General features: G+C 42.2%; 1 protein-coding gene across 1 annotated transcript in view; it reads left to right on the forward strand.

Annotated features, from left to right (window-relative positions):
* The window catches only part of ttll7 (tubulin tyrosine ligase-like family, member 7), a 60,688-nt gene that overhangs the window by 36,133 nt on the left and 9,941 nt on the right, over nucleotides 1-14,614 (forward strand). The window contains exons 13-17 of the mRNA XM_028403927.1: nucleotides 3,253-3,339; nucleotides 5,445-5,673; nucleotides 8,541-8,836; nucleotides 9,661-9,795; nucleotides 13,581-13,661. Of these exons, the coding sequence (XP_028259728.1) occupies nucleotides 3,253-3,339; nucleotides 5,445-5,673; nucleotides 8,541-8,836; nucleotides 9,661-9,795; nucleotides 13,581-13,661 (828 nt within the window). The remainder of the gene's footprint in view (nucleotides 1-3,252; nucleotides 3,340-5,444; nucleotides 5,674-8,540; nucleotides 8,837-9,660; nucleotides 9,796-13,580; nucleotides 13,662-14,614) is intronic.

The following is a 14,614-nucleotide window of genomic DNA, read 5'->3' on the forward strand; positions in this document are numbered from 1 at the left end:
CCTTGTTGTGACGTTGCAGTCAACACAGAAATTAATGTAGTCAGTGATGCACCCTGTAAGCCCATCAATGTCCTCACCATGCGGCTCACAGAGCACCTCCCAGTCTGTTGTTTCAAAGCAGCCCTGCAGTGCCAGACAGCTGTCCTCTGACCATCTCCTCACTGTCCTTGTGGTCACAGGCAGCCTCTTAACCAAGGGCTCGTAACAGGGGGTGAGGTGAATCAAGTTGTGATCCGATCTTCCCAGAGGGGGGAGGGGGGTACAGCTGTATGCATCCTTCACGTTTACATACAGCAAGTCCAGGGTCCTCTCCTCTCTGGTCTTACAGGTCACATACTGGGTGAATTTAGGGAGTGTTTTGTCTATGGAGACGTGATTAAAATCACCCGAGATGATGATGAGAGCAGTCGGGTGTTCCGTCTGAAGTTCGGCGATTGCCGAGTGGATGACGTCACAGGCCACTGTCGGGTTAGCGAGTGGTGGGATGTAGACTGCGACGGCGATGGTGTGTGAGAACTCACGGGGCAAATAGTATGGTCTGAGGCCAACTGCTAGCAGTTCAATGTCGGGGCTACAGATACGGTCCTTGATTGTAATATGACCGGGATTGCACCATCTGTTGTTAACAAAAACAGCAAGCCCACCTCCTTTACGCTTACCGCTCTCGGTGCAATCCCTGTCAGCTCGAACCGTCTGAAATCCCTCGACGGAGACGTTGTTGTTAGGAATATCCGCATGTAGCCATGACTCGGAAAAAATCATCAGGCTACTCTCACGGTATTCTTTCTGGCTCCTGGCTAGCCCTGTTAGCTCGTCCATCTTGTTGCCCAGTGATCTCACGTTGCCCATGATCACAGAGGGGAGACACGGCTTGTATCTCTTCCTCTCCAAGAGTCCCTGTTTTTTCATGGACCGGGTTCTTTTCCTCCTCCTTAGTGATCCTTTCCCTCTGCAACCCCGGTGTGCCTTCCTCCATAGTTCAGCTGGAATATCCTCCCTCGCCATTACTGAGCCGGCCGGCTTCAGCGCCATCAGCTGATCCCTGGTGTAAACAAAGCGTTGTTGCTGAGCGACGGTCACGTTGCAGAACAAAAAGAGTAATTCCGCCGTGAAAAACCAGACAAAGACTCTCCAAACCAACATGTTTAGTGGGGTTATTAAAGGCTTGCCGATGTACAAAAAGAGAATCAAAAATAATTAAGAAAAAAAACAATAAAGTAGGAAAAAGTAGGCGAGAAACACGGAGCAACTGAAACAGGCTTCATGCGTCGTGACGCATGCGCACTACATAGGACATTAACTGAGTAGAATTCATGAAAAAATGTGGAAAAAAAGACAGAGGCACAGACAAGAGCAGCACATTAAAAACATTTTTGACATTTTTCTTAGCAAGGCAAAGCACAAACACAAATACATCGTGATTTAATCAACAAAATTAAATAAAAACCAGTTACATATTTGGGATACAGCTACAACAGGTTCTGCAGCACAGAATAGAAAAGAAATAAAGAAACATTCAGACTATCTCTTTCTTTTTACTGAAGGACTAAGAGGAGTTCCTTTTTATTTGTCTGTAGAAATACAGTACAGCCAGTTTTACCCACATGAATTTGTTTGCTGGCTCGGGGGATTGTAATGGCCAAGAAATGGAAAGACACAACATGTGAGTAGAAGCTGCCAACAATAGAAACAACTGATTAAAAAAAATACAAAAAAAGTGTGTTTTGAAATCCTCTGGAGGGGACTACATGATTGGTCATCCAATGCCAAAAAAGCACTTTGCCTGAATGATATATACGAGCTGACAGATGGAGAGCATTAGTGATTGATAGAAAGGTAACGTGCAGGTTGATATTATGCAGGCCAGGGCACACTCACTGGTAAAAATATTTAATTTGTAAAGTGGTAATCAAAAAAAGAACACCTGAAGCAAACAGGGAAATGTTTTAGTAGTGACAGTGCAGCTATATCTGCATCATTTGATGTACACTCACTGTTTCATTTAAACACTCAAGATTAAGTAAAGAGCTTTCAGTTTATCTGCAATTTCTGAACATGTGTCACATTTGGTTTTCTCCGGTGCTGTAAAATATGTCAAAACATCCATGTAATCCGCTTTGGAGCAATTTAAAAAGGTAATGGGCCTCTAGTGATTTTTAAACCACTGTGGGTGGGGAAGCTTTCACCTCGTGAAACACTATCCGCAGACTTATAGTGCATAACATTAAATTATTCACAGCAAAGCAAATTACTATTTTCTTCAACATTATCATTATGATAATATGGGAAAATTAAAATTTACTTCTTAGCTTTAAACCAAATACAAGATACTTAGTGTGTAATGTGTTGTAGCAGCATATTACTGGTCACAACACACACTTGATTTTAGCAACCAAAGAGTATATGTAGCTGCAAGAAGAATAAATATTGCAAATGACATACAATCAAGGCTTTTTGAAATGTGTATTTGACACCATCTCAACTCTCTGATCAAATAAATCAACATAGCGCCAGACCTATTCAAGCTGACACATTCACACATTTATAGGTGCTACACCGGTCTAAATACAGAAGCACAGTGTTAATTGTCAAACCCACCAAAAAGTCTACTTTAACATCGAAACTGGCAGTAAAGAATCTTCCAGACAAGGAAATATGCCACTATACACATACTTCCAGATGTACAAGTGTTCACACACACCATCACAGTGAGCCAGGGGCATGCTGACCTTTCCACAGACCCCTGAAAGCAGCTTGATGGTTAATCTGAGGGAAAACAATCACTTTTCATCTGTATTTGAGCAGCAAGTGGGAGCTTGTTATGTCCCAGCCATGAAGCAACATTAATCACGTTTGCCTGCATTCTAGCTATGGCCAAATGGCCAAGGTTCCAGCATACTGGCGAAAGCCATATCGCTGCCTCTCCAAACTCAGGCTCTATGAGCGCTGCCAACGAGCAGCACATGTTCAGCCAGGACCTCTTTTCTAACCCCCAGATAAGGCACTCATGCCTGTGAAGTTCAACTTTTTCAACCCTCCTTCTTTTTTGATGAAGTTCCTTGTTTTCTTACACATCATTTGACTTCAAAGCAAATTAGAAGTATGAAACATCAAAGCATTTAATTATTCCTTATCAGTGGATCTTTAAGATTGAACTACCCTGTTACTCTTTATTTATACTTTATGTTTCTCATGTAACCAAAATCAACACCTTTAGCATACACTCATGTACCCTGTGTTTTCTGTATGTAGGAGGAAGACATTTTGGATCTGCTGGAGCAATGTGAATTGGACGATGAGAAGCTGATGGGCAAATCCTCCAGGCAACGAGGCCTTAAGGTGGGTGAGAGAGAGAGAGAGAGAGAGAGAGAGGTGGGGAGACATGGAAAGTAAGAGAGAGTAGGGAGAATAGGGGCCACATGCCTCATGGGACCTAAGAAAAAGTGCAAAGAAGAGTGTCAGAAAGAGAGAAAGAAGGAGAGAGGACGGAGGCAGGTAGTCAGATGCCTGGAGCTAACGCCCACAGAAAGCACATTGGACGTGGTTGAGAAAAATAAAGAGGGGGGTAGTGGGTAAGACAAGAAACAAAGGAATCAGAAAGAGGCCCAAAGAAAAGACCCAACTCCCCTAGGGGACAGCTGTCAGGCTGTTTCTCGCACTCCCTCCCTCTCGTTCTTTCTGTCTGTCCTCCTCTTTCTTTCTCTCTCTCTTTCTCTCTCTCTCTGTCACATACACCTATACGCCCCCTCGATTCCCCACGACAGCACATTACTCCCTCCATCACCTTGCTTCACTCTCCCTCCTTCAGCCCTCCATCCCTTTCTTCCACTGCACATCTACATCCATCCCTCACTCGAGGGCTAAATTGGCTGGAACACTCAAAGAGTGTGTTAGGGACTCGACAGGGCAGTTCAGCACTGCATTAGAGAGGCCTTAGCAGGAATGAGGACTTGTTCAGACACAATCACTGTTGTCCAAATTAATTTGGGCCCCGTCAGTTTCGATGTTGCCGAGTGTGTGGAGAGAGACATCGAGAGCAGGGGAAAGAAAGTGCTGTGATGGATAGATTCACTCCTTGGGGTGTACTGCTCGCAAGCCATCTGCTGAAACTGAACCATGGAGTGTGTGAAAAGCTGGAAGAGAGAAGGGAGGCAAAAGGATTAGAAACAGGAGTTTGATGGAAAGCAAAAGTTTGTTCTTGCTTAGAAAATGTTCAGGTGGTGATGACAGTAGGTAGAGAAAAACTGGGAATTGTGCTAATGCTCATGCTAATTTTGATTTGCAGGTTGTTGTTAGGTTGATTTTACCCAATCACCCTCACAAGCTTGTTTTCTTCATCACTTGAATGTCTGGCCTTCTCTCTTTGTCTTGGTCTCTGCTGTGTATTCAACTGTCTGCTCTCTCTCTCGTTTATCCACAGTCCTTTTATATCTGTGTTCATTTCCGTTTCTCTCAGTCTATTCAGTGCCTCTCTGTTCCTGCCATACTCCAATTCACCTTGTCCTCCTCTTTATTTCTCACCTCATCAATCTGATGTTCCCATCTTTCCTTTTATTCTGCTCTCATGTATTTAATCTCTCTCTGTCTCTATCCTCCTCTATCACTCACCCACACAACTACCCAGCAGTGACTGTGTAAGCCCTGTGATCACTTCCTGCCCATTAATTTGGGTGGTCTGACTGCACTGCCTGAGCTGACTGTTGGATAACAGATGTATAAATGCTTTATTAATGCTATCAGTTTGTCCCCTACCAGGATGTGAAATAGACTTAATTAACTATTTTTCATTTACAGAAACTGATTTAGTATCAAAGGGGAAAAAAACAAACACGTTTTTTTGCTTTGAATTTAACCTTTACATATCCAATTAGGTTGAATTTGTTCAAAGTATGAAGCCGGTCATGGTCCTATTTATAATGACAGCTTATGAAGCAAAGCATGTGTAACTGTGTATTTGTGCATAATGAGCCTGCAAGCAAACAGACACACTTGTGGGCACATGGGCAGGCCATGCTGCCACCAGGTCTCCCAGTGACAGATGGTAATAGGCTTAGGGTGAGGCGAGGCTGACAACATCTCAACATCTTCATATTTATGTGTGTGTGTTCCTGTGTGTGTTGGTTCTTGTACTTTTGTCCTTGTGAGCCTCTGTTTTTGTTGAGGACCTTTGGAAAGAGGACGTTTTTCCAAAATGAGGTCATTTTGGATGGTTTAGGTTTAGAAAGCAAATGTAGTCAGTGTAAGGTCCCAAGAGGGAAAAAAAATCAGAAAGATGCTTGTGTATGTGTGTGTGCGCGCCATCATGTCAGCTTTTGTATATGCACTTATCCTGTGTGTATCTGATGACTTATCTCTTTGCATATTCATTAGTCTGTCTTCTGTATGGATGCATTCTATGTATAGTATGAGTGCCCTATGTCTGTGTATGTGTGTATCCTTGCCAGCCCTTGGCCACCATGCCAGACTGCAGTCAGACCCCAAGACGTCAACGACCAGACTACCTGGCGGACTTCACCAGCGGCAGCAGTGCAGATAATTCCTGCTCCTCTTCAGATGAAGAGGAGGAGGAGAGGCAAAGAGCAGGAGGAGGAAGAGGCGGAGAGAAGAGAGGGGAGAAGAAAGTTTCTTACGACCTTGGGGAGAACAAGGAGAAGAACTTGGCTGAGCGCTCAGGTAGAGCTAGTTTGACAGGGACCGTGTTTCTTGTGTTCTTTCTTGATTACTTTGTTTGTGCTCTCTTTCATCTAAATCTCTCTTCCTTCTGAAAGTGTTTGTTTATCTCTTTCTGTTTTGGCTGAAATTTTGAACTCTTCCATGATTTTAACTTGTCACAATGAGGAGTGCACAGGTGGAATTAGCAATGGCTCAGTTCCATTAAGGGTCCCAGTGAGCCATGACAGTGAACCAGCATGCAGACTGTAACAACAGGATCTGGAATGAGCCGTTACTAATACACCTGTACCTGCTGCTGTGCCATCAACTTCTATTATCATGATTAGCCTAACTGCTAAAAAAAAACAAAAACAACTTCTCTTTTTTGAATATGGACATTTATGTTTGCATTTTTGTCATTTTTGTTGCATTTGACTACAAGCGGACATCTATTGTGAGCCTTATGACTTCTTTTGTTAGAATGTCACACACTGTGTACACTATAGCTGGGCAGTACCGTGTGCCTTCACAACCTAACCTACCACAGGAATCATTGCATTCTAATGAAGGTATGGTTTTTGGAAAATACAGAGTTCACAAACAAAATGTTATTGGCCAAAAGAAAACAAAAGTTGCTAGGCAACAAGAGGCAATCTGTTGCAACAGCTGGTGAAATAGGAAATCCTCTGCCAGAACATCTCAGTTGACAAGTATCTCTGTGTCCCTCAAAGGATTGAGTAAATTCCGACAGGGTTAATTCCAATTGAACAAGGCCAGCTGTGTGCTCAACAGCATCGATGGTAGCAGGCCAGATGTATCTGACTGTCTTGACCAGAATGATGAAATACATTTAAGATCTGAATCTAATTTTTTTTAATTATAATGTGTAATATAGACATACGCTGTTTCCATAATAAGTTTCAGTGGTATAAATCGGTTATGATACACATGTTCATCTCAAAATGTCTTCCTGTCACTAGAAAGCCCAGACCTTTCAGCGAAGTCCCAGTTGGAGCTGCCGCTGTTTCAATTCCCTTGCCTCCTGCTGCATCGCCATTTCAGGTGGTTGATCTGACCATCACTGGCATTCTTCTCTCTGCCATGGCCATCATTGCTTCCTCTGCTGAGTTGTACAGTCCCTTTTTTGTAGACCTGCAGTCTTGCTGGGACTGGTTCTGGTATCTTATGTTTTGCTCTTGAAGTACTCTTTTTACTTTCTCAGTATTTCCACTGCACAGTCATGATCCAGGTGAATCTTATTTCCCTTGAATTCAAATCCCCTTTTCTGCCAGGTTTTTTAAAGCACTTCCTCTTTAATGCTGTAGCTAGGGAACTTGACCACAATCGATCTTGGTGATGTGCCATCTGACGGGTTTTAAGGGCTAGCTGTGGTGCGTTCAACTCTGTGGAGTGGGAAAGTTCCAAACCCTTCAATAGCAGCTTCTCCACAAAAGCAAACGGCAAATCGCAGAATCCGTTTCAGCCCCTCCTTTGACTCGACTTGGATTCTGATGTTGTCGTGCCGCGATCTCCCTTCCAGCTCTTGTTAGTTTAGCCTCTGTGGTCTGCGTCTGCAGCTAGCATGTCCTTGGATGCGTGTTTACACATACACTGTTTCCAGTAGCATAATAAGGTTTAGTGGATTATTGGGTTATGATACAGACGTTCATCAGCTGTCTTTGCGTCCAATGTGATAAAATGGTACACTAGATTTTAATTGAAGTGTAAGCAGAAGGATCATAGCCTTTACTTGTGGGATGAGGATCTTTTTGGTGAGCAAAGGAGCATTATAGTCATGGACACACACACAAAATATTGAAACCCTGAAAGGCACTTGAGGAAATAAAAGTATCCCGAACAGTGCAGTCACAGTGAGTAGAAAGTGAAGGCAGATGCAGACATGAAGAGAAGAAATTTGACTGAAAGAGAAAAAAACTCCCCTTTATGCTGTGTACCTTGAAAACACCTTGAGTTTAATGCAGAAATATTTTGTTTTACAGTGGGAGCGATAAGTCTCAAGCATTTTCTCAAATACACATAAGTCGCATACACCAACTCACTATCAGCTCTCAGAAGTGAGAAAGACAGCAGCTTTCACAGCAGTCAATGTGCCGACCTTGAAAAGAAAAAAATATACCTGCATTATGGGTTACCCGTTCTGCTGTTCAATAGACAGGACCCGTAGATGAGCTCTTTCTATTTGTCACAAAATAAGGGACAAAGCCATAAAAAACTGCCAACTTTTGGACAAAGTATCCGTATATTTGTGTGTATATGAATGTGTGCATAGAGAGAAACAGCAACCTTGCCAAGCCCTACTCCATACCAAGCCACCAAAGGGCTGCTACAACTAAGCCCCATAATGCTCTCATTTGGCAATTGTCAAACCTCGGAAGGTTTAGTAGCCACACACACACTACACGAGTAGAAAACACACACATACACTGGCCGGTAGACAAGCTGGAGGAGTTTCAAGGGTGATAGAGAGTGTCAGTATGGGTTTTCTACTTCATTTTTTTGCTGCTTGCATGTTTGTCTAATGTGGGTGTGTCAGAGGCGGACAGATCTGCTCTTTAATCCGTCCCCAAACCAGACAGGACTGTTTAGTTTCTGGTTTTGACTACACACGCGGTGGTCATTAATAACAAACACACAGACATGCACACACACACACAGACTGGAGCAGTGGGCCAGTGTGTCAGACTGCTAAGGGAGTTTTAATGCCACACTTCTTCTCCAAAGCCACTCGGCAACAGATAAAAAGCAGAGAGGAGAGTTTGACAGTGACAGGGGCACTGAGACAGGCTCAAGGAAGAAAAGAAACTGAAGTATGACAGTGAGCCAATGTCCCTCACCAGTTCCTCTCTATCTCTCTTGTTCCTCTACAGGCCGCATACACTGGAAACCGCCAATCAAGTCACTCAAAACTAGCACTGCCCCCTCTGCGTCACCGACACTTTCTGGTCCAATCAGACGCTCTATCTCCTGCCCTCGCTCCATGGCTTCCCTTTCATCACCCAGTGAAATGCGGGCGTTGTCCATCAGGCCTTCTCCTACAATTCCAATGGCCACGCCCCTCATCAGGCCGAGCTCCGCGACACTACGCTCACACTCGCTCAGCCGAAGTGGCTCCACCCATCGTGTGCCTCACAGCAACAGCCTGGGGACCATCCACTCCAATATAGTAAGATACACACTATCACACACACACACACACACACACACACACACACACACACACACAAAAAGCAGGATTTACCTCTTTACAACTCAGATGAGTTGTCAGTCACGGATGCTATTGTATTCTTTCTGATAACACACAAATGGTTTTTCTGTCACTGAAGTTAGAAGCACAAAAGAACTTTTTCTGTCATCATAACTTTTATCTTCACCCTTTTCTTTTCTCCTCTTCTGGCATACATTGTAGAAGCACTAAGAATCTTCTCACCAATACTGTACTGGGCTACCATTGCACAGAACAATAACCCTCTATTATGTTGCCATCTGTTGCTTTCCGCCTGCCTCCTCCATTGCCTTTCCTTATTTACAAGTATGCCGGTAACCTTTAGATACAGTGGAAAGAAATACAATAGAGCAGAATCACTGCTGGCATGGAGAATAAAAAGTGGAAACCTTTATACTGAAAAAAGGCCCTAGAGTGCGTCAGTTGTGTGCTTGCATGCTGCATGCAGTATATTCAAAATTATTCCTGATTTTTACATTCTTGCACATTTTACCATATATTGTTCTTTAAAAAGAACAATATATAAGGTGGTAGCAGGGTCGTGAATAATTAGCACTTAAGGCAGCATCGCCTGTTATTAAAACACCTGTGACATTTACAGTGGCCCTGATGAATAATGACTAATATTCATAGTATAATAATTACACATGTACACACTGTTGGGAAATGTTACCAAACATTAGTATGTAAATGAAAGCCTTTGTGTTTAGGGAATATATTGCGAACATATGAAATGTGTTTTGAATGATCCTGTTTTTTTGTAGGGTGAGCCGCTTATCAGCCTGAGAAGTAAAGAGCAGGAGGCAGAGCTGGTGCGTCAGACCCTTGCAGTGCTCACTGCCATGAGGATCAGGTTTCCCGGCAAAACGGAGGAAGAGGCCGAGGCAGTGTTGGACGAGGTGGGTGCAACATTTGTAATTCACAGAATGTGAGCGTGCTAGTTTCTGTGAACATCAGAGGTCTATTTCTGTGTGTACTACAATGAGCAAAAAAAAAAGAAAATGTAGTGAGAGGGATCATGGAGTACAAGCGTTGACCAGAAATCCAGACACACTGTATTCCCAGAGCCCCTGTGCAGCCAGGTGCGGTCACTCCACAGCCTAACTAAAAGTGACCTCCTTGGCTCCCTTTACAATAGACAGTCCTCTCTGGCTCAGTTCCCATTGTCTTTCAAACAACCCCAGCGACAACCTGTCGGTCAGTTTGCAGCCCCACTATTCCCCGTTGCTCCTTTGTATTAATCAATGCCTCCTCTATTTCTGGTCAGATCTCAGTGTCCGGCCATTTGTTGTGTACATGTTTTCACATGTGTGCCTGTATGTGTCTCTTTGTGTTTTTTTATCATTTGCTTTATAGATATAGTATTCCAGAATCTATAGATGTAAATTGTGTTGTCTATACATGAAGTTAATGTAGTACTGCTCACTGATGCCTACTGTTTCCACAAAGCATCAGTTAAACAGAAAACATCCTGTATTTTTCTATTTCTGTAACTAGGTATTAGAAGCCTCACCAGCCTTAGTGAGCCTTAGACACTTTCTCCATATGTTTTTATTATAGTTTGTGCAAAATGTTAAAAGTTACTGCAGAGAAAAACATGGGAAATTGATATTCCTTTTTTCAAAGTAAAAAAAAAGGGCTTACTTAGAAAATGCGACAGAGAGACAGAGGTTCACCTTGAATTCACACCAGAAGCCCACATCAGCGACATAAAAGTACCGTGAAAGCGCTCATCCGTCCATTCTGACCTCCATTACGGCCACGGCTGTCCTCAGAACCAGCTGTCTGCTCAGTAACACAGTTCCCACAGTGCAGGAAGGACAGCAGCCGGCCTGACCGCCGTCACTCACAAATGATGACAAAAATACCACCAAACTCTTCAGTAGATAAAAAAATAGTTTTCAGTAGGATACACATGAAGTAGACCCAAAGAGGCAAATCAAAATTTAACATTAGAAAGCTATAGGGCTGCATTAACAACAGCATCATCCTATAGGAGGACATTTGAAAGGGAAATTTTGGTAATTTTTTAAATTGATATTAAAATGATTTTTATTTTTTTACACACAGGTAAACTGATTAAATGGTGCATCTCCTCAGGTGTGTTATGTTAAATATCATACACACACAGCCTGGGTACAGTGCAAAGTGGAGGAGACTTCCAGAATGAACACAGAATCATCAATGTTTGCATGATGCGTTAATGAAGAAGGACTGAATTCGCAGCTGAGATGGCAAAGAGCCAGACCAGGTATCGACCAAGCCGCACTGCAAAGGAAGTGTAAATCATGGTGGTCACCTGGCTGTCATGTTTTTACTGCTGCTGATCAGATCTAGAGACAATGCTTGTGACTAATGTGAAGGCATTTATACAGTAATAAATGCTGATGGTTTTCGTGTGATGTAAAAGGGGCTATAAGGTATTTATAGTAGTTAAAATTCCTTTATTTTGACTCTTACCAGGTGGTAATCCAGAGGTGGTAATAATATTTTAAATATTTTTAGTTACATTTCCTTATTTAATAATAAGCGAGTTTTTAACATTTAACATGATACAATGACTGAAATCTTGCTTAACAATTAAGATGTAGTTGTTTTGATGGAAAATTAGTGCTCTCACAAGAAAAAACAAGATGTATGTGTGTGCATAACATCTGGGTGTATCAGGGTTGTGAGGGACAATTACCAGCACACCTGTACTGTTAACGAACCCTAATGAGGGCACCATGGAAACGCAGATGAGCGAGTGCACCTGTACCGTTGATTCTTTGCCTCGGGAGAGAAGGAGTGTTCACTTGGCATGCAAACAATTCTTTGGCATTTTCTGCTTCCCGTGATCTAAAGTTGAGGTCTAATTGGGCTAATGACGTGTTTGTATCCAAGTAATTGCCTCCTTTATCTTTCACTCAAAACCCTTTGCTTTTTTTTTCCGTGTCGCAGTCGGAACCATTGAAAGATGAAACGTATCCAATGCATTTTGTTGTGCTTTAATTGAGGGTTATTTGTGTACTCATGAAACACAATGTGACAAATGAGCGTGCGGCTTACCAGACGAAATAACAAGGCGCGCAAGTGATGTGCTGCAGTAAACAATTTCTCACCTTGTTCATAAGGTTCTTACTGAGAGGGAAAACTAAACAAGAATAGCAAAACAAGCAACTTTCTGGAATATGAACAAAGTGTTTACTCAGTATACCTTATCCCTGTGAATCTGTAGATGGTGTGTGTGCGTGGGTGTGTGTGTGGTTGTGTTACTCATGTTAAGGGGATGTGAATAAATGTTTACACAGTTGCACTGTGGGCACCTGCCTTCCAGCAAGGCCCCAAAATGCAAATCATTAAATTTCAGATTAAAAGGTATGTTTAAGGGTAGGGAGGTGTTTGGCTGGGGTGAGTTTGCAGGAAAGTCAATGTAATATGTCCTCTGAAATGGTGAAAGCCCAGCCCTGTGTGTTTATGCGCATGTGAGCACACATTAAGTTTACACTGGAGCTTCCCATTGGGAGTGCTGTTTGCACGGGATCTACAACGCTACGTGCGAGGTATGTGCACCAGTGGGGAGATGTAGACTGAGTCAACACAACAACAATAACAGAGCCTGTAGGTACACAGTAATGTTGGCACCATGAGCAAATGCATGGGAAAAAATCAGCATTGAGGATTTCTGACAATGCACAAAACATCGAGCTTTCTATCCTAAAGAACCAAAGATCACACTTCTTCCTCGTCGTGTTTTATTTGCTGCATTTGTTGCTGCAGTAAAATTCTCAAATAAATAGAATACGAGCTTTTCTGGCAATTGTTGCATGATGGTTTCATGTTTAAAAATGGCCTCGAGCAATGTAGCTGTCAGGAGCAATTCATTAGAAATGCTTTACAAGATCTGCTTTGATGTTAATATGGAGCGACAGCACTGAAATTATCAAAATAACATCTGCAGTAAACAATCTCTCACCTTGTATGATAGATTTTCTGCACCACATGTCATACAAGCGTCGCTGCTCAATCAATAATAATACTGTCATGTCTGAACATGAAACGTTTCCATAACAAGGACTCGGATGTGAAAGCCAAAAGTTGATTAAATTAACAGATGCACAGTCGACTGTGAACAATGTCCAGACCCACTTCTCTGGGCTTTGTTTGGAGTTCATGTGCGAAAACAGTTTAATGTCTGGGTTGAAGCATGAAAGAAGTCTGCCAAGATGAGTGTGTGGATGTGGGAATTAACTCTATAAATTGCCTGTGTGTTTTTTGGGGTGTTCTTATAGATTTAAAATACAAATAGAATGAGTTTATTTATGAGCACTTATTTAACTGTTAGAATGGAGCTCTTGGCAATGACAGGTTGGTAGAGTAGCACACTACTTCAGGTACACCTTTTAACTTTAAGCCAAGTTAACCTAATAAATGTATTAATTTCCCCAAGCAGGCAGCATTCTACCTCGATGTGTTTCTTTATTATTGTTGTTTTTGGCAGGGATTAAACAGCCCCATAAGAATATTGTAGTAACTCTGAGTTGTGACAGGGAACAACAAATGTAATAAAATGGCTGTGGGACTGTGCTCTCCTCTGAGGTTGTTAATATTTTACATGCCTGTTCTTTTCAGTAAGATATGTCTTGTATCAGGAAAAGTATTAAAAATGTTTTTAAGATTTTAAACACCAATGTTTCTGTCACAGATCCTCGACAACTGGAAATATCATAAACCGAAAGTGGCCTCCTACTGGCTAGTGAAGTTAGACTCAACAAAACAACGGAAGGTGAGTCTTGTGTCAAAAAACAAAATCTATCTGGTGGATGCAAACTATGACACCAACACTTTGATAGCTTACATAATACAATATCTTTACATCCTAACACATTTCTGGTGGCCTAGTGGCCTTTTTTACAGTGGACCAGATCATAAATCTCAACATACGTACATACATAAGAGAGAAGTTCCAGTAACATAAGAAAATCCAAAGCTATATGTCATGCTGTTTTTCTTCGGAATGTAAAAAAGTACAAATTAATATGTCTTAAAGAGAGCTTGGGTTAGTTATAATCTCTTTAAAGGCAAATAATTACAGTGAATTACGGTTTAATTGTAGAGTTTTGGAGCTGTTAATTGTAAAAGTGTTAAAAAAAGGAGCACATTTATCTTTTGACGCCTGTATAACTTGCCTGCCTCTGCCCTGGCTGTCACAGGGTCTGTGCTGTCACTGTGCAGAATGGACATTGTTAAACCTGGTGAATATGACAAAATGTCAGCACTCCTACCTATTCTTTTGTAAGCTTTTGAACAACTTTTAAAGCTTGGAAATAATCCCCAAATCAAACCTCGGAGATAAAAAAGATAAGGCAAGCATGAAGATCATTACCATGTCAGACAGTGAGAGGCAGAGACACCAAATAGGATGTAAACAAAACAGAAGAGGGGGACAAGACGTGAAATGGCATCCAGTAGGCGTGTCAGTAATGATGTGATCTCTGAGCCGTTGCTTTCTGCACAACTGTGCTCTGCTGTGTTGTGGGCTGTGGTGGTGCAAGCTGATGTTTTATTTGGAGTGGAGCAGCCTAATGAGCAGCAGGCAGAGGTCAGGAACGTAGCGCCCACTGCTCTGCCATCTGATTACCATACCAAAACATATCTGTGTGTGTGTTTACTCATCTATCAGTTTGTCTGAGTGTGTATGCATGTCTCGCTCGCCTCATGTTGCTGTAGGGATATCTT

The sequence above is a fragment of the Parambassis ranga genome, chromosome 4 (genome assembly GCF_900634625.1).
Source record: "Parambassis ranga chromosome 4, fParRan2.1, whole genome shotgun sequence".
In the NCBI taxonomy this organism is placed as follows: domain Eukaryota; kingdom Metazoa; phylum Chordata; class Actinopteri; family Ambassidae; genus Parambassis; species Parambassis ranga.